Source organism: Columba livia, chromosome 8 (assembly GCF_036013475.1).
Source record: "Columba livia isolate bColLiv1 breed racing homer chromosome 8, bColLiv1.pat.W.v2, whole genome shotgun sequence".
Classification (NCBI taxonomy): domain Eukaryota; kingdom Metazoa; phylum Chordata; class Aves; order Columbiformes; family Columbidae; genus Columba; species Columba livia.
In genome coordinates, this window is record NC_088609.1 from 10,900,316 (window position 1) to 10,919,669 (window position 19,354).

The 19,354-nt window shown below is 41.8% G+C and overlaps 2 protein-coding genes across 2 annotated transcripts in view; both read right to left on the reverse strand.

The window, feature by feature from the left end:
- The window catches only part of CACHD1 (cache domain containing 1), a 141,277-nt gene extending 140,864 nt beyond the window's left edge, over positions 1-413 (reverse strand). Inside the window, exon 1 of the mRNA XM_065071989.1 lies at positions 275-413. The gene's annotated coding sequence lies outside the window, so the exon portion shown is untranslated. The remainder of the gene's footprint in view (positions 1-274) is intronic.
- On the reverse strand, positions 300-19,088 carry LOC110363527 (uncharacterized). The gene is made up of 9 exons (XM_065071345.1): positions 18,911-19,088; positions 13,310-13,450; positions 9,795-9,921; positions 8,849-8,946; positions 8,366-8,447; positions 5,512-5,601; positions 3,499-3,571; positions 2,405-2,478; positions 300-428 (listed from the first exon to the last, which is right to left on the reverse strand). Exons 1-7 carry the CDS (start codon positions 19,086-19,088, stop codon positions 3,526-3,528), a joined length of 762 nt encoding a protein of 253 aa, XP_064927417.1. The 3' UTR covers positions 300-428; positions 2,405-2,478; positions 3,499-3,525.
- Positions 19,089-19,354: the final 266 nt, after the last annotated feature.

The following is a 19,354-nucleotide window of genomic DNA, read 5'->3' on the forward strand; positions in this document are numbered from 1 at the left end:
TATCCAGCTCTTTAGACAATGAGATGCAAAAAATTGCCCAGCAACAAACCACCAAGGGTAAGGGGAAGGCACAAGCCCTGGTAAAAAGCCAAGCCTACATGCACAAACCAGATTCTTATTCCATCCCTCCTCAACCTCTAACAGAAGCTGATAGCACCATGTTGGCCGAACAACCAATCAAACAAAACCCAGCCAAGTAATGATTGAAGATTTGCCTGGTAGGAATGGCAGAAAAATCCTTAGACTGTTTAAAGGTAACAAAGTACTTGCTTACCTGTACATGCGTGCTCCCTGATTCAATCCTGCAGTCTTTTGTTAGGGGGTTAGTCCAAGCTACTAGATTGTCCTCTTCTTTCTCCCACAGTTTTCTTGGTTGCCGTGTCCATCTGCATCAGCTGTTTGCCTTTCTGGTAGGAGCTCAGGCACATCTGTGGTTTGAAACAAGGAAGACCAATAATGACTGAAGGAAACGAAGTACAGCAGGGAAGAGCAGAAAGGATGCTTCTAAAACAAGCCCAAACATATTTTTCATTTTAAATGCAGGCCCAAATCTGTCATAATACATGAAACTGCATCTGCTGGGAATGCACAGGGAACATGCAGATTCACATGCGCTATAAATAGGGAAGTATTTGTATAACAAGTTGCAGAATAATGTAATAAACTATATCTTTCATCTGACAGCTCTGCCTGAAATCTGGCCACTAATCCATTTAAGCCTGAACTTTATACATTATTCCAAACTATTCTGGACAATTGCTTTTTAACCTGTCAAAAATAAAGTTTCTTTCTGAGGCTCTGAATGGCGATGTTGTGTTCTGAATGACTGAAATATGCTTTCCACCACTCCCAGCATTATCAATATTAACGATTCTGTCAGCAGGACTCTCATTTGCTCTTTTATAGCTGTAGGACTCTGCTGTGTTAACAGTATTATAATTTGTTTTTGTCAGTTAAGTAAGCCCATATGCCTCTAATACAAACAAGGAACAGACTTATTGAGAAAATGCTGCTATTTTTAAACATTTTTTCTGATTAATTTGCAGCCAGTTAGTGATGTCATCTACTTTGAATGTCAGAAAAATCACAATGCTCCAAACCGCTAAACTCTTGCTTTGTATGCTATTCTAAGGAAAAAAAAAAAAAAAAAAAAAGCGCTTAGGAAACTTACATTTTTCACATGCAAAACATGTGGCTAAAATGTTTCAGGTTATGAAACAGCCGCCCATACACTTGTGAAGAACATATACAGCGTTTTCCCTTTAAGATACTGACAAAAAAAGTCATTTTCAATGTGTCACCTATTGTCTTGCCAAACACAGGCCTGGTAACAGAAACAAGCATCATGAGACAGTGTAATTAAGCTCCAGAGTTCATTGCCCAGCCACGTGATCTCAATAAACAGTTCCCCCCCTCCCTTGGACTCTCAGCCTTGAGTCCTGCTCCTCTTGTACTAGCAATAGTATGAAAGACTGAAGCTGCAGTTATTTACTGCACAGGATTTTAGAGTTTTCAGTCTCTTCCATCAAAAAATTGCTCCCCCCTCCCCCCGGTTTAGACATTGAGCCATTTGAACCAAACAAAAATCTAATGTAATACTATTTGGACCTCTGATGATCAGATATTTTATCAATCTTAGGAAGCCTTATTTTGGGTCAAAGTAAACTATTTTAGAAATATGAAGTAAACCATACCAGAAGTACTAGGAAGATGCCCTTGTCGGCATTATGAATTTTGGAGAGCCATTAACAGTGCTCTCATGAAGTAACAAATATTTAAAATCAATGTGTAACAGCTGACTTCCAGCAATATCTATACATAATATCTTTATGTCTGTTCTTTCTTCTCCTTTGGGAAAAAAACATAAACAAAAACAACCCCCTTATGTTAATAAAAGAGTGCAACTCACTTCTGACTTCAGATACATGAACTCAATTCTTCTTTCATTTATACCACTTTTACTTTGGTTTTATATTTATATATATTTATAAAAGTCAAACCTACAAATTCCAGGCAAAACATGATCTACTGTATAGTTTAGAGCAGGCTCCTACTCAGTTGTCACTGAGGAAATGATAATATATTGCTAACATTTACACTTCTGAATAGGTCAAAAATAACCTGTGATCATTACTAATATGCTGGGGAGCTGCACGTGTATTTATAATTACATTGATTTTTCTTTCATAGCATCTGGTTCTGTCCCTAGTTTCCAACATGAGTGTTTCCCCTGGGTGGATGCACATTTAAATTCACAAATGACAACATTAAAATACTCAGTTCAAGACTTCCAATAGCATTAAATTACAATGAAGCTGTGGCAGATTTACTGGCGAGACAAAGAGGAAAATCTTGTCATACATATTCATAGCAAAGATTAATTTACGTGGTACTGACTCTTTACCTGGCAGTGGGTAGTTTTCTAGTTCTATTTTCCTCCTTTCAAACAATCCTGTAGCTGTTTGTCTCCTTTGCTTTCTGAGGAGCAAAGAGATGATAGCATTGCATTTGTAAACAAAAATATAACTTGATGGATAAAATCGGTTTAGCATACACTTGTTTAAGACAATTTTATATCCTGGACACCATGCCCGCTTTAGCTGTTGTTCGCCTCAAACAGGTGCTTGTAAAAAGCATTTGGAGCCAGAGGTGAATTTTCTGAAAAAATGTGTTTGACTTTGGTTTTGCTCTTTAGTCATGAGCCAAACTCGAAGGGACAGACACACACACTTGTTTTGCCCAGGACGTCACTCCTGTTGGCATCTCTGTATCTCGATCTATGTAAACTGAAAAAACTTCCCTCCCTATCTGCGCTCAGCTTTCTTCTCACCCTTTGGTCTTGGAGGTCAAAGTCAAAGCAGAGCTAGAGTCAAAGCAGAGAACTAGACTATGAAATCCTCACTCCAAGGCTGGCAATGCAGGATGTACGCAGGTGTCTTTCTCTGATCTCTTCCTAAGAACATTTTTTAAATGAGAAACCTCTGGAAGATGCAGAAGCCACTTGACTGAGCAGCTGCAGCCTATAAAGAGGTGAAATCACACAGAGTGCCAAAGCTTTATCCTGTAAAGCACTGGGAGCTTTGGTCCAGGCTGAGTGAAGCCCTAATCACACCACTGACTGCACAGGCACTAGTGAGGCACTCTGAAGTTAACAGCCTGGAGTTAATTGCCAACTTGTCAATTTTGAAGATAATTATGTGGTAAGAGCTTTGCTGGCTCATGGCTAGATTGCTAAATGCCTTTCAGGGCTGAGTCTAGGACTGTATAAAATGGACTGAAACAACTTACATTCTCCAAAAGGTGAAAACATTTGTATGCATAACTTTGTTCTATCATATCATATGGCTCTTGACCTTGCCACATCCCTTTAGATTTTAGCAAATAAAACAACTTTGCTTTTTATTGTTTAAAAACCCCCACAATTCTGCAAAGCAGTGGTGTACTAGGTATTAAATGGTACAGAACAGAGATTTAATACAATTCTTAACAATCACTCACATCTGCCCTGGAGTCAAGTATTGCTCTTCAGTTTGACTGCTCATCACTTCTTCTCTGTTGTGTCAAAATATAACTGAAATTGGAGAAAAAAAACGCTGTAAAATTAAAAAATAATCAGACAATAATGTCCTTTAAAATATGAGCCAACCCAGTAACTGTCACTCTGCCTTGGCTTTTAGAGGATATTTCTTAATGTTCATGCTTCCCAAAATATTTCTGTAGTGGGGCAAAACAGATTCTAAATATACTGCTGTTAATCAGATGTGTTTAATTCATCTGTCTCAAATCAAACCCAAGGAGTCATCAAAATACAGGCTGTTTCAAAAAGACAGATGCAATTTCCAGGAAAACTTCAGTTCAAATTGGGTCCATCTTTTTGAAACACACTGTAAAGCATCTGGTCACTGCGTTCTCTTTCCAGCCACAAGATGGCAAACGAGCTTTTAACATGCAATAAAAGCCACAGCACCTCTGCTTTTTAAGGAGCTTGGCAAAACGCAGACACAAATACTAACTGTATATTCTTTAGCCCAGTCTCTATTGTGATTGCTTAAGTGCTGCTTCAAGATCTGCTCTGTTTCTTGCCCTATGATTCCTAAATCTCACCACATTATAATTGGATTTTTATACCTTGCACCTCCACATTTCCCTGTGTTTCACTATCATTTCCTTAATAATATTCAATTCTTCCTAAGGATGATGTGCAACAAACTGCTCATTACACCAGGACAAATCGCTAGTCTCTGGAGGCTTACACTGATTTAATGATGTAAAAATTGACTCAGTGCCACTGTAATTAGCGAACAGGTCAAAACTCAACAGGGACAAACTGCTCACAGTAATGTGAACAGCATATTATACAAAAACAAGCTGTATTTCAAATCTCTTTTATAGAAGAAACTGAATTTAGAGACCCAGTTTCATGAAGAAAACACATTTAAGTACAAACAGTTGCCTTATTATACAAACGAGATTAAGATTGCTGCTGCTGCACTTATGTCAGCAAATTTTTGGCCTCTTTCCTCTCTATTCCCATGCCAGGAGTTAAGAACAGACTGCAAGCTTTAAAAAAACAAGTATGTTTTGTGAGCTGCCTGCAATTGAGGAAAAAAAAAAAAAATACAAAATGAGAAGCAACCTTGTGTTTGAACCTGGAGCTGAACACCCAGCCCGGCTGGGATCTATCAGACCCAGCGGTTCAAAGGCAGAAGAAATCTGTGAAAAGCCCGCCATCTGCTGCCACCAGGTGGCACCGAGATGTCCTTATTCCTCATCATTCTCCCCACAAAATCAGAAAGTTCACCTTTGCAATTTTCTACCTAGTTCTTATGAATTTAATGGTGGGGGGAAGTCACTGCAGTGGAGAAGACGACACCACCCTAAAACGACTCTGGGTTGCCTGAGCTGTAACGCACAAAAAGGGACATTTGCAGCATTTTGTACGGTGTCGTAGGATGGTGGTGCCACTGCAGAATGAAACAATTATCAAACTCATAAAACCAAGGGGTCCTGTTAAAGGACATAAACCCAAGGAAAACACAAAGGAAAATTAACCTTATATTCTAGGGGCTTCTTGTGAAAGAAAAAATATTCTTAATCAGAATTCAGGACTCGCTGTCCTTCAAATGCAATGAAGCAGTCCTTCCAGGAGAATTCAAGAGTAAAATTCAAGAATCTTGATCACGTGTTCACTTGATCTTATGTGTGTAACTTCACAGTTACAACAAGGAATTTGTTCCGGTAAATATGTTTGGAAGAGAGACCCTCCTTTCTGAGGAGTGAAGCTGCTGGTTTGGAGAGGTCCCCTCTCATACCCTGTGTCCCTTCCCAACTTGTCCTCCCCATAGATGCACCTTGCAAGGGAACATTTGACCTACTAGATGAAATTTAAGATAAGGTGAGAACTGCTATAAAGACACACAGTGACACATATTCAGAATCTGAAAATACGATACTAAATATTACCATTGTACTTAAAAAGACCCTCAGAAATATTCAGCAGTTTAAACTTACATATCCTCATCCCAGTCTTCTATTCTTTTCACAGGTTTTACCTTCCAGTCATGGTAGTTCTCCATGAATTCTGGGTCTTCAGAACCTAAACTGACATAATTACCAAAAATTACATTTAGAGAGAATTATACACCAATCATTAAATTCTCCAAAACTAGTGACTATGTAAGTCCTCCTGATATCTGTGGTGCTGATAATAAAATCCCATTTTTTATTATATTTTGTTATACATATTTTATTTTCTTGTAAGTCACTATGAATTTTTTTCTACATTTCAATGAGGCTGGTTCAGGACCAAATCAGTTTACAGCTGAGTACTGTCATTAAATAAGGACCCCCATGCTGTGCCGCTGATCTTGCATCCACGGGTGGCAAATTCCAAGGAACTATCAAAATCAACCTGTCGCTTTCTAGAAATCACTCTGGCACATTCTAGCATGAAAATAGATACACAAACTGAATGAGACCAACTGCAGCCTAAGTCAGGGAAGGCAATTTCCAGTTTCCTGACAGTTTAAAAGAGCCCAAGCTGGTGCTGCCATGACCCTGCTGTCTCTTGTGCTTTTGTCCACACATTCCTATCCCTCCCCAGGGTTCATCTGATCCTGCTGTGAACTGAGAGGGAAACCATTAGAAAACCAATAAAATAAAATAAGAAAGGATAATTTTCTCCTAGTTTGGCTTCCTGAGCCAGGACACTGTGGGGTCAGGCAGGCACCAGTGCTGGGGTGAGGGAGGGTGCAGGACCGTGGCCACTTTAGGGAGGTTCAAACTTCCATCGACCATCGACTTTAATCAGAACATCTCCAGCAGCACGGTCCTATTGCCAGTTTTGAAGTTTCCAGGATCTTTCTGTCAGCTCTTTTGGTCCACAGGCAAAGCAGGGAATGAGCCAGTCCTTACCCAGGCTTGGGATGGGATGGGATGGGCAGCGAGCAGACAGGTTTCGCAGGAGGGTGCAACTTGCAAGAGAGCAGGTTTGGGCACAGAGCAGGGCTGTGGAGCTGGGAATAGGGAGGGGAAGGAGCCCTCCTCTTTTTGGCAGAACTCACATTGGTTCATCTCATCTGGAATAACCCTCCTTGCCACCACTCTGGCCCTGTGTGGTTTTATGTCAGTTTTACCATCGACTTCATGAGATGAGATCTTTAGGTGTGTGTCTCTTCTACAGTAAGGCAAGAAGGAAGTTCCTGAGACTCAACATGCCCACGAGACCATGGGAAATGCTTTTCCTCCTCTGCTGCTCAGAGGACTCCTACATCAGTGGGTCTAGTTGAAGACTGTGGCTCCATCTCCACAAAAACTAAGAGCTGTCAAGAGTCCTGGAAACCAGCACTGACCACTTTTCTAAATCCCACCTTAGGACAGTTCTGCTGAAACAACTCAGAATACTGATGATTTCTTTAACAAGATGTTTTTTATGGGAAGGAGAAAAATAATTTAAAAAAAATCTCATCCCCTTTACTGGCCTCCACCAGAAACCTGGCAAACTTGCACGAGACTCTTGTCTACTTGCAGCCAGCCAGCTTTGTCTGACTCGGCGCCCTCCTAAAGCTCTGCATTATCTCATTCTTATTACTCCTGCTTTTATAAAAATAATGTGAGGGCGGGGCAGATTAAATTGTAAACAAAAGTTATAGGGCCAATGCAATTTTATACATAACAAAAAGTTGAATCACTCACTGTCTCAATAATGAAATCCTCTGTGAACCCACAACTGTCTATATTCTTTCAGGAAGGAACAATGAAAGCGAGAGGAAGACACCAGTTATGAAAAAACATGGACTCTTGAGCTCAGTGATCAACATGATTTCTGTCTCTTTGATATCCTTCCAACCTCCCTTGCCATTTTAGTCCTGTAAAATGTCAAAAGCTGCTTGCCAGAGGCCTTTTGCTTTTAGCGATGTTTAAAGCTGTGTCAAAAAAAGGAAACAACTCCTTTACAGATCTCAATTTCCTTCTGTTCCACACTTGGAATTTGTTTTGAAACAGGTGGAAGTTGTACCTGGGCATCGAAGGCACAACTAGGTCAGCAATACTTTGAAGGCAAACTGAAGATATTTGTTTGGAGTTTGCAGTCGGTCTGATTCTGTACCTGAGCAAAAATTCTACAATGAAACCCTCTTTCCACCAGCATGAATTCGAATTTAACTTCAGCAGGACCCAGATTTTATCCTTAATGTCCCAGACACATCTCCATTGCTAAAGTCTGGAAATAGAACAAGTTAGGAATCCGCTGCACTAGTATTACAAGGGCTGAGAACTTCTTGTCCTTGAGAAAACTGTCAGCAGGCCAAATGCTGCCAAATTCTGGAAAGAAGCAAAGGCAACTGAACTGAGAAAAAGAACCTGGCTCCTTCTGCTAGTTTGGAAGTTAGCTTCAGAAATATTTCAACTGTGATGCCATGTACAACTGTAGCAGTACAAAAAGAAATACAACATTAAAACATCCAGTTGTGTTTTGTTTTTTTTTCTTGGAGTGAATGCACTGGTTTCCCTATGCAATTTATTAATATAATAAATGATCTTAAAATATGTATTGCCTGAAATAAATGTCATTGATTAGGTCAAATAAAAATATCACTTGGCCCAACAATCTCAAATTTCCTGGCTACGCTCCTGGCGGCCAAGAACTTGTTTCATTTAGGAACAAGAGTTGCTGGCAGTAGCGGGGCAGGAAGCTGCTTGCCAAATGTCTCCATAGGAAATGAAATAATTGAGAATATTCACTAACAGGAAAAAGAAAATAATTGCTCTCTTTATACTAAAGACCCAAATATCCTGGACCTATGTTGCTTTTTCTGACAAAGAGAAGAGTAGCAGCAAAAGCAGAATGTTCATTGTAATTTGTTACCTGGCAAAGCCGAGAGAAGACCCTTTAGCTGGCTGGTAAAACTTCAGAGAAGAAACAGAGTCTTTCTCAATATCAGGAAGTTCTGCAATGGAAAACAGAGTCTTTTTAAACATTTCTCATCTAGATGCTGCTGGTATAAATTGATTCTGTTCAGTGGAAGCTGTGCTGAGTTTGTAACAGAGGAGGAACTTACCCTCCTTCCCCATTTTTAATAGTCATGTCGGCAAGAACTGGCTACATGTGCATTTGGATAGACCGGGCCTTGGTTCTCATTTGCATGCAATGTGTCTCATCCCAGTAGCACCATAAAAGAATAAGGGAAATGAAGGAACACAGACAGGGAGCTGACTTGTGATTCTGATGGCAGCTTTCCTGCCTTCAGGATAATGGGAACTTCTTTATCATCACCAGACTCTGGACACTTTGGGCTAAAGCATCAGATTTGTTCAGTGGAAAAAATAAAAAAAAGTACAGGATCCATACCTGCACCCTCCCTCTCTCTGTTGGCACTTGCTGAGCAACCTGAGAGAAGTTCTGCCCCAAGTTTCACGCTCCAGGTAACCCATTCTGGCAGCTGGTAGCTGGAAAACAGAAGCACTGGGCTTAAACGGCCCCTGTGCTGTGAGCATCACACATGCATCCTTCAAAAAACCTGGAGAAGAGGTTGAGGAGCAGCACAGCACTGCTGGGAATCACCAAGGAAGAGGAGTCCTGGCTAAAGGATTTACTTAAGAGCCAGCCAGGAAGGAATGGCAGAAACAGGCTTCTCTGGAGGTGGAGGACTTTTAGGGACATTCTTTTGGGAAAAGAGGTTTTTTTCCTCCATTCCAGAAATATCTGAGCAGGGGAGGAGAAAGAGACTTGAATGAGGGTTTCTGGCTGTTTTGGCTGGGTGGTTTGAATGGACAGAGTTTTGTTTTCTGATTGTTTCCTTGAAATAAAGCCAATATTTGCTGAGCGGCTGTGCTGCGCTCAGACTGGAGGGTAGAGAAACCAGCTGGTGTGTCAGAGAGAAAACAGCAGCAGCTCCCGTCCAGTGTTTTATCTCGGCTGGGTTCACTAGAATGCAGGAATTGCGCTGGGTCTCGCTCACCACTTCACCATTTGTAAGATCAGGCCATGTATTTGCTTTCAAAACTCTACTTCTTGTTCATTAAAGTTAAATCAACGTTCAAATTTACTTGTTAAGCAGGCTTTAGAACAGGGGCGCCAAACTCATTTTCACCATGTAGGAGTAGTTACACTTATACAGTCCTAAAATTACATTTGGTCCTTTGAGGAGACTGTGAGGCTGATGTGGTCCCAGTGAAAATGAGTTTGACACCCCCGCTTTGGAATCAGTTCTAAAAAATATTTAATTTAGATTTTTAAAAATAAGTTTTAAAAATTCTTAACATTTATGAATAATAACAAAAAAACCAAATGTTACCTTCTGGGTGCAGGCTCTTTCCAACACACTGCAAAACCATTCACTTTTATAAAGATACGTTGTTGTTCACCACTTGTGGTGTGTCCATGTTCACCGCATTTTCCATTATTGGATTTGAAAGCATCACCTAAAGAAGCATGAACACACATGAGTCTCTAAAGCATAAGTATAAAATCCTGATTTCATACTTAATTAGTAAAATTACACAACTCCGTTAAACTGGTTGCTTTGTTGCCAGAATAATTACAGTAGTCTTTTAATTTTGGCATTTTGGAAAAAAAGACACAATCTTCTTGTTCCTTTCAATTTTCCCCTTCATTCTTTTATAAATCCCAGCAGACAGCTGTAAACGATGCATGGCTTTACCATTTGTTTTACTCACAATCAATATGAAGTTGTCTGGAAAAATCGTGCATACACCTAGGGGATGTACTCAGTTATGAGAGGAGAGTATAATATCATTTAAAGAGGTGGTAGGCGGTGAAGCTGGAAATGAAGACATAAAGAAGGGCAAAGAGCTCTCCACAAAAAATAAATCTGAATTAATTTGTCTTTTAAAAAAAGAAAACAACAAAAACCACACCAAACAAACAAACCAACCAACCCCCACAAAACCAAAAGTACAAAGAAGAAAACCCAACCAAAAAAATCCACCAACCAAACCAAAGAAAGAGGTCAGTAGAACAAAAACGTAGAGGCCCATGTAGCAAAATAAAACTACACTTTAAGTTACTACTGATATCAGACTCATCCTAACACTCTTGATCGAGATTGACAATCTGATAGCCCAGAAAACTTAAAAGTGAAATTATCAGCTTCTTTGAAGCCTTTTTGCAATGTGCAGAGAGCTGGGTGGGCACATGCCTCTCCAGGAGTTGACTTACACAAGATAAAAGTGTGTAAATCCTAAGGATCAAAAGAACCAGTGAGCCTGGTCTATCTAAAAATTAGCATTGGTAACAACTCCAGTGATAGTCATTCATTTCATCATCTGTTTTCATCAGAGTTAAGGAGTTGCCAGAAGAGCCACTGGTAAAGAAATGCAGAAGTGAACAGAAATTATTCCTGTTTGCAAAGAGGAACACGCATCAGGTCCTATTTACCCCAGATCAGGAATAATCCAGGAGTTTGTGTTTTAAAATTCACCACCACAACATAAAGTGTATTTTAGTATTTCTGACAGAGAAGACATGTAAACCTTAATCTTTTTCCTTACCCAGATATCCAGTAAAATGTTTACAGTTAGTTTAGTGTTCCTTAACAACCTGGCAAGTAGAAAGCTATCTGTGGAGCACTGATCCACCATGTGAAGGAAAAACATCCAGATGCTGTATCACTTTTCAGATAGGACAGCTTTGTTGCTAGGCACTAGAGATCATTACTCTTTGCCCTGTATATCTTAGGGTTTTTCTGAGTCATTTAAAAATACATCTGCAGACTTCCTGTCCGTTTGCATGGTTTCTCAGATATGTTCTCTTTCTTCTCCCCAGAAAAAAAATCTGTCCTGGCAAAACCCATTAAAATTTCTATATTTGCCCAAGACTTTTGGACATTTAATGTCCAGGGCAGAACAACAGCTCAACACTTTCTACCAGCCTGTGGTATTTCAGCCCCGCAAATTTTGATGACAAATGCACTGATAAAATGAACAGTGCTATGCGGCAGCTCCTACCTGGAAGATGTTCCTGGTTTTTATCCTGGAGAGAGATATGGCAACACTACCAACTGACCCACAGCTGTTATCCTCCTCCTCTGTTCTTTCTGATTTTTCAGGAGTTCACACATTCTTCTCTGAGGTTCTAGTTACAGCGTGTCTATATGGGCATAGACAGAGAAATTTGGTGGGTTCATCCTCCTCTCCTCCATGGCCAAGTGCTGTTTGGTTGACAGCATCCACCTCATCTTAATGACAGCCTAAATGCTTTGAATCCCTACAGGATCAAACCAGGAGCTGGATGCTACTGTCAGCCGGGTTCCTGCCACCCTTCACAAGTCCTCTGGAACAGCATAATTTTGAAGAGCTGAACAAACCCTCACGAAACAGCCAGCAGTGAATAAACACAACTTACAGTCAGCAAGATGAAAAAAAAACAACGAGCAAACCACGCTCTCCACATATCCCTCCTAGCTGCTGCAGCAGCAGAATGTTTGAGAAGCAGCGCACGACCTTTATCTCTGCACTGGTGTGGAACAATCCGGCACTTGCAGCATTGACACCTATTGCCCCATGCACAGCAGCAGCTTTTGTATGACACAAATCAATAATAACATTAAGTCTTGATCTTGCTCTGTTAAGTGGTCTGCATATTTTCAGGACTGAGAGCAGCTACTAGATAAGAGAACAGATACATAAATTATATTGCAAAGAGACTGCCTACAAAGAGACATTAGGAAGCAGTATAGTTTATGCTGAAATGCTGAGCCCTCTGAAATTAGGAAATGCCAGATTTATGGCTTCTTGTGCAATCTTACGCTTGGCTACTTAGGAAGGCCAGCTTCCTTAGGACTGGGGATTTTTTCAGCATCAACTAACTTATGCCCACATCCAAAAGTGATTTCAACCTTTTTATCAAACATCTAATCCATTTCACACCAACTATTTTTGGAATAAGACACCCCTCTTTCAGGATACGACTTATATGAATCTACTTCAGAATAATAATTCAATTTCTGGTGCTGTTTCCTGCTATACCATGATATAGTGTCCAGACCATCTGTTTATTTGTGCTTTCTCTAACACTCCTAAATTATTTTGCTTGAATTTGACCTCTTTGAAACACTAGCACACAAGACACGCACACCACTTTATGGTTGGGACTAATGGTGGTTTTACATCCTCAGCATGCCCCTGGCCCTCAGCACAACCGCTCAGTCACAGGGTTTTTGCTGTTCCCATGGGGACCTACTGCCCTCTGCGCAGCCTGAGCTCATGGCGAGAGTTACTGGAATTATCATGCTTTGCAAGCAGCTCTCAGAGCGCCAAGGGAGAAGAGGCAATGACCTTCCAGAGGAAGAAGAGCACTCACACTGCTCCTGCTCACCAGTGAACTCTGCACAGATCTCTATGAATATGACTGTCCACAGCCACAGCTGTACTTCTGACTGGGGTCCTTACACTTCTGTATCCCACTTCACTTCTGGAAGTCACCATAATTGTGTAGAATTGTGTCGAAAAATTCTTCTTTTTCCTCCTTTTCCTTGTTTAGCAAAAGTCTGATTGCACTGGCACAGCCATTTTCCAAGGCAATCGTGGCCATATAATCATAGAATCACAGAACAGTTTGGGTTGGAAGGACCTTCTCAGCTCCCCCAGTGCCAGCCCTGCCATGAGCAGGGACATCTTCACCAGCTCAGGTTGCTCAGAGCCCCGTCCAGCCTGGCCTGGGATGTCTCCAGGGATGGTTCATCCACCACCTCTCTGGGCAGCCTGGGACACTATTTTACCATCCTTGTAAAAAAAATTACATTGCCTTCTGACAAAGTAGATTCCCAAATGTACAGAAAAGCATACTCACAGGAAACAAGAGTTCCCTTTGCATGGCTCAGCACTTGTCCTCCTCTGTCTCTTCCACAGAAGCCCAAAGGAATGACAGCCCAAATGAACGTGATGTGGGAGGAATTGCAGCAACATGCTGGGTTGAGCCAGCACCCAGACCCTGGCGTTTGTGGCAGATCCTGTGAGGAAAGGAAAGGATTCTTTTGTGGACACTGCCTGCTCAGCCTGACAACGTGCAGAGCCAGGTGAGCCACCACACACGAGTGGCTGAGGTGGAGCAGCACAAGTTTAGATGCAAACTTTTGGGACAGTCATATCAGCAGAAACCTGAAGTTCAGCACGGGCTACTCAGGAGATCTTTTACCAGGCCTCTGTCCTGCCTTGAAGAATTAATTTGCCTTTAGAAATAAAAAAAAAAAAAGCAACCCCACAACTCTAAAGTGTTCAAGTTCTTTGGTGCATAAAAGTACTTCAGAGACAAGAAAACATGCTACAAAATGTAACAACAGAACAGCAAATATGATTTCTAAGGTGGCTCCTGAGCCAAGCTGAATTCCCGCCTTGTAGCCCAGCACCAACAAGGCAAGACTGAGCTGGATCAGCACTGAGCTACGATGGGGACGCTGATCACTGTTCCTGTGGCTCACAATGGAACCTGAGATAAGCCGGGCTTACTGGACAGGAGACGCCTATAGCAAAGTTTGTTTAAACAACATGGGTTCCTCATGATGGTTTTGGGTAATAGCAACACAAAAAGGAGATAGCAGTCTGTGAAGAAAACAAGATGTGGCCTTCACAGGCCACAGTTTCATTTCATGTGCTGTAAAACTGGGTGTGAAAAGGTGAATTTAACCAGAATGGGGGGAAGTGCCAGCCATGACGGGAAAGTACAGCACCAGCCTTTGAGGAGACCGGTTATGGAGAACTTGGGAAAGGGCTTAGGAACCAGCACAGTAGAGAAGTACTGGATAAGGGCTGTGAGGGGTAAATTAGTTGTTGCCCCCACCACAGCCCCCTCGTTACCTCCCTGAGGTAACTCCTGGGGCACTGCCAGGGGCAGCCATGTTCCCTGTGACCAGGCCCTGCCAGGTCCCTCTCTCCAGAATCACAGAATCATTTTGGTCAGAAAAAAACCCTTTAAGATCATCAAGTCCAACCATTAACCCAACATTTACAAGTCCACCACTAACCCATGTCCCTAAGAACTAATTTCTGTGTGTTTTAAGCTCCTCCAGGGATGGTGACTCCACCACTGCCCTGGGCGGCCTGTTCCAACACCCGACAGCCTTTCCCGGGAAGAAATTTTTCTAATTTCCAATCTAATGGGGAGTCCTTGCTCTCCTCCCTGGTTGTGGAGGTCCTCCAGCATCAACTCTGGTCACCTCACACATGCCATGGTGCAGCATTCACCCCTCTTCTCCGTCCTCCTGTGCACCCCACCGGCTGCCCTGCTCTCCCGGCAGTCACCTCAGCCCTCACCACCCCCAACCAGCCCACCTTCCCTCAGACATCCATCTCATTTCCTCAGATCCAGACTTAGCCCAACGTTTCCTGTGCCGTACCTCCCTGATGTGAGGTGTTCAGGGACCATCAATCTTCTCCAGGTCCACAGGACCCACCTCTGTATGTGCTCGTACCCTCAGGAACCACCATGGTGGCTGCTCCTTCCCATGAGGAGGACGCAGAGTGGTCATTACTGCCCAGTTCAAGGTAACTTGTAACTTGTCAGAGAGCTGAATAAAGCACGATTTGGGCTGTGTGGGATCCACCAGCTGTGTGCTGTACAGCCCTGCTCACAAGGAGACACTGCCTCAAGCAGCATGTGGGCTTGGGGCGAGCAGGACAATGTGTGTGAAGGCAGGTGAGCTTAAGTTAGAAGTTATTTTTTCCAGGTGTGAGGTGTTTTTTTGCTCATTCTCCCCATGGCTCCGGCCACCTGGCTCCTCACCTGGCTGGTGGTTGAATCATCCCACAGGTGTGCTGGGAATGAGCATCCAGACCTGAGTTCCTTCTATAGACACCCATCAATCGCACCATAAAGGCAGCACTTTCTGCTTTCCACAGCTTGGGATCAACGCAAATAAGCTCAGTTTACACTGAGGGTGACACTTATTTCAAGTGTTATCCTAGTTATCCTAGTTCCTGTTAAGTTACTGTTTCAAAACGCTATTGGATTTTTTTAAAACTATGGAAATGTCTACTAAAAACATTTGAGTGTGTATAGATACATATGCCCATGCATATAAACAAATATGCACATTGTATTCCAAGCACCAGCTTTCATTTAAAAACCCACGTGCTTCTTATGAATTTGATATTTGTTTTAAACTCCAACTTCTTTTTCATATATGCTACAGGTTGCAGCATTGGAAAATGTACCTTTTTGCCTTAAAGTCAAAACTCATGAACCAACAGTTGCTGCTCCCCTTTGCAGAAGTAGATAAACCACAGGGTTTAGGGTACAGATCAGAAAATCAAGGCAGTACCAGGTTTCCAGTTCAAAACTGTTAAGACACCATTTGAAAATGTGTTGCACTGTTAAATGGAAAATAAAGGACACCACAGATGCTTCTAATAATTCCAGTTTCAAGTCAATTTTCCTTCCTTTGTCTTAAAGAGCTTTTGATGTGTAGTCACAATATTGTCTCTCTCTCTGTTTTTAATAATTTTATATTACCTCAGCAATATAACTGTCCTGAAATATACTGAACTTTAATCTTTGAGAGATCAAACAGGAAGAAATATGATGGGATAGAGAGTGACGGACTTGAGGGCAATATTCTCTCCTCCTATAAAAGACAGCCCACAGCAAGATAAAAATTGCTTCTCAGATTCCATGAACATCACATCTTTAAGAGAGGCTTTCAGGCCCACGGACAGAGGAGACTTGGGGCCACAAAAAAACCCCAACAAATCACCATTGAAGACAGAGCCAAAAGCGAGCAGGCTCTCCCAGAACTGGAGGATGTGGTTTGGGTGACTACATGCTTGAAGATTGGTCCCAGCACCCTCAGACCTCCTCGGCTAAGCCATGCTCTGCAAGTCTAACAGCCCAGAACCATTTGGCTACTGTTTTTTCACTGGAATAAATGTGCTGGCCCTGCCTCAAGCAAAAGAAATATCTGGGACAAAGGTTCAAGGTTACATACCATGAAGACATTGTGATGTCTGTGGAGGGGAATTTAGGAATTGGTACACAGATCTTCTGGACGCAAAGGAGGTGAGCTTTCAAAAGCAGCTCAGTGCCCCCTCTCCAAAAGGCCTTTGTTCTTTATCAGCTTAACCCAATTTTCTCATTTTTCCACTGAGGTTCTCCAGCAGAACCAGAGGTGGTGAAATTCAGCTTAGCATGGCTGGTCATTCCATTCCCTGACCACAGAATGATGATGAATTCATATTCTAAAGAAATACTGGTTAAAATATTGTGACATACAGCAAAGATATTGTATTATTTTCTGGCAAATAAAAAATTGACTTTCTTTGGTTTATTGTAGTACTTTGGAACAAAATTCAGGTTTTGTACAGAATTGTTCTTTTGAACAAATGTGTTAAAATGTCTCTTTTTGCTGGCTTGGGAACCTGTTTTAAGACACCCTCTGTGCATGCATCAGAACTGGTTGTGAACTTGTGCTGCAAGATCAAATTCCCCACAGGTACAGACTGAAGGTTCAGGGTTTCATCAAGTTTATTAAAACTCCTAAGGACTCTCCAGAAGGTAGAAAACCTGATTCAGACACCACTAACAGTGCAAAGACTCCTGTGGATTTCAGTGTGGTTTATGTCAAGCCATAATGAGCAATAAGAAGATATTTTTTCTTATGAGATTACCATCTTTGCTACATGCAGAAAACCTGCAGCTTTATAATGTTAATGAATTTCTAATTAATATCTTTAATTTACAACCAGTTATTGTATCTTCTGATAAAGTCACAGCTACCGCAGTGCTTTTGGGTACCCAACGCCTCGTGTGACATGGTGTGCAAGGATGGAAGGTGTCTGACCCACCATCATTACCCAGCACCTCCTGAAAGCCCAGCCAACATAGCTCCTTGTTTGAGCCTGAGCTGCACCTGGCCTAACTTGACCAAGCTAGGCCAAATGGTATGAAATAGAAGAAAATAGGTATCCTTTGGTGAAAGAACACTTTGTGAGGAGGCAAAGACAATGCTCAGACGTACTGGAAAAAGTTAATCCTGCCAACAAGCCAAACACCTTCTGATAAATAAACTGGAGCCCGCAGATGCTGAAGGTATGCATTCCACAGGATTGGGTCCATGGGGAACAGCATGTGTTTGTGCTTGGGATGGTTTTTGTATCCCTGCCTTCCCCTCAGGAGTGGTTTGACTTAGGTGGACATTTTAAAGTTCTCTCGGTGAATGCAGGTTACAGAACAGGATCAGAACAACAAGCAATAATAGAGTATTTCCAGGCCTGCAACCTTCTTGCATATACTTATTCAGGCAAAGCAAATAATGGATTCCTTTTTGACAATTTCTAAATGCTCTGGATAAATGTATGCTGGTATTTCTGAGTTTCCCAGCCCAAATTTTTGCACAAGTAGTTCTCTGCTTTACCTTCTGCTTTCAATTCAGAGGATGCAAAACCCCACTATAATCACTCCTCTGTGGGAACGAGGGACCCAAATCTCCACTTCAGTGTCTGGATTTTGGTCTTTAAATCAGCAAATATTTATTCGCTTTTACAGAAATATAAGCCAGCATGGAGGGAATGAGAATCTCCAGACTGAGGGCTTACTAAATAGTGTTTATTCAGAATTTTACTTGCAAACCTCTAGAGCTTCTCAGTCCATTACTGCATTTCCAACAGTCTTGGCTGTCCTGTCTCTCCAAAGGAAGAAGGGATGATGATTCTAGCATGCAGCATTAGGAATCTGGAAAATTCCTTCTTCCTTTGTTTGCCACGAAAATAACTCTCATCTGTACATCTTCATTCCCACCTGAGGACTAATGCCTTAATTTCTGGCAACATGTATTTTCCACATTATCTAATTGGTTTGCAGAAGATTTTTTTTTCCCCTCTAACCTCTCCCTGATGAATTCCTGCCTCTCTGCGTTTGTTCCCTGTGCAACGGTTGTGAGCCAAGGCTGTGATTTCAGCCTCACAGTTCACAAACTTCACCCGCTGAGAGAGGGAGAGAAGGGCAGGAAAAGGTCTTTGCAAGAGTTTTCAGGTGTATTGTTCAGTGCTGGTTTACATCTGTGGGTCTAAAAATATTTTAACCTTAAGGACTCGGCTTATTTTGAAATAAAGGAAAAACCCTAAATTGAGCTGTGAGTGGGCTCACGCTGTAGCTCATTTTTTTAACATAAAACTACAAAGTGTGCGAGGGACGATTTTATGAATTGCATTGCTGCTCCAGTAAGTGTTTAGTTACTGCTTTCCTACCAGAGTGATTAAAGTTGAGTATGCAAATTCACAGCTAAGCTTACCTGCGTGAGATGGCAGAACCGTGGGAGCTACGCCTGTATAATCCTGACATGAAGGCGGTCTGACTCTGGCACGGCTCCTGCTTATCTTCACAGAATTGAACTGAATTATGGCATTACGCCTAATCCCCTCAGATTTGACGTGATGCGACATAAATCACTTGTCATCCCACCTGGCAGAGACCAACCACCCGTCCCGATGTCTCGAGAGCTGGTTCCAAGGTTGGCTTTTCCAGCCCGCGCAGACGAAAAGAGACCCTCCTGAAGAGATTTCCTTTTTTCCTCATACGTCCACTCGGTGCAGGCTGTTGCTTGACGACGATAAGCAAATACTTTGACATCATTGATCATGGCATCTCAGTATCTTCTTCAGCCACGTTCTTGCACAAATGTGTCAAATATGATGCAAAGATTCTTATTTCTTCATTGACAGCACATTCTTTACTGAAGATTTTGCAATAACAGCATAACCTAAGGACCACCGACTTGTTTGGCTGCATATAGTTTCTTCTGTTTCTGAAACCAGACACTTAAGAAGCGGCAGCCTGGCTTTAAACTGGAAGTGTTGAAATTTCAAGCCCTTAATGGTAGAAGCTAAGAAACCTCATAGGAAAAAT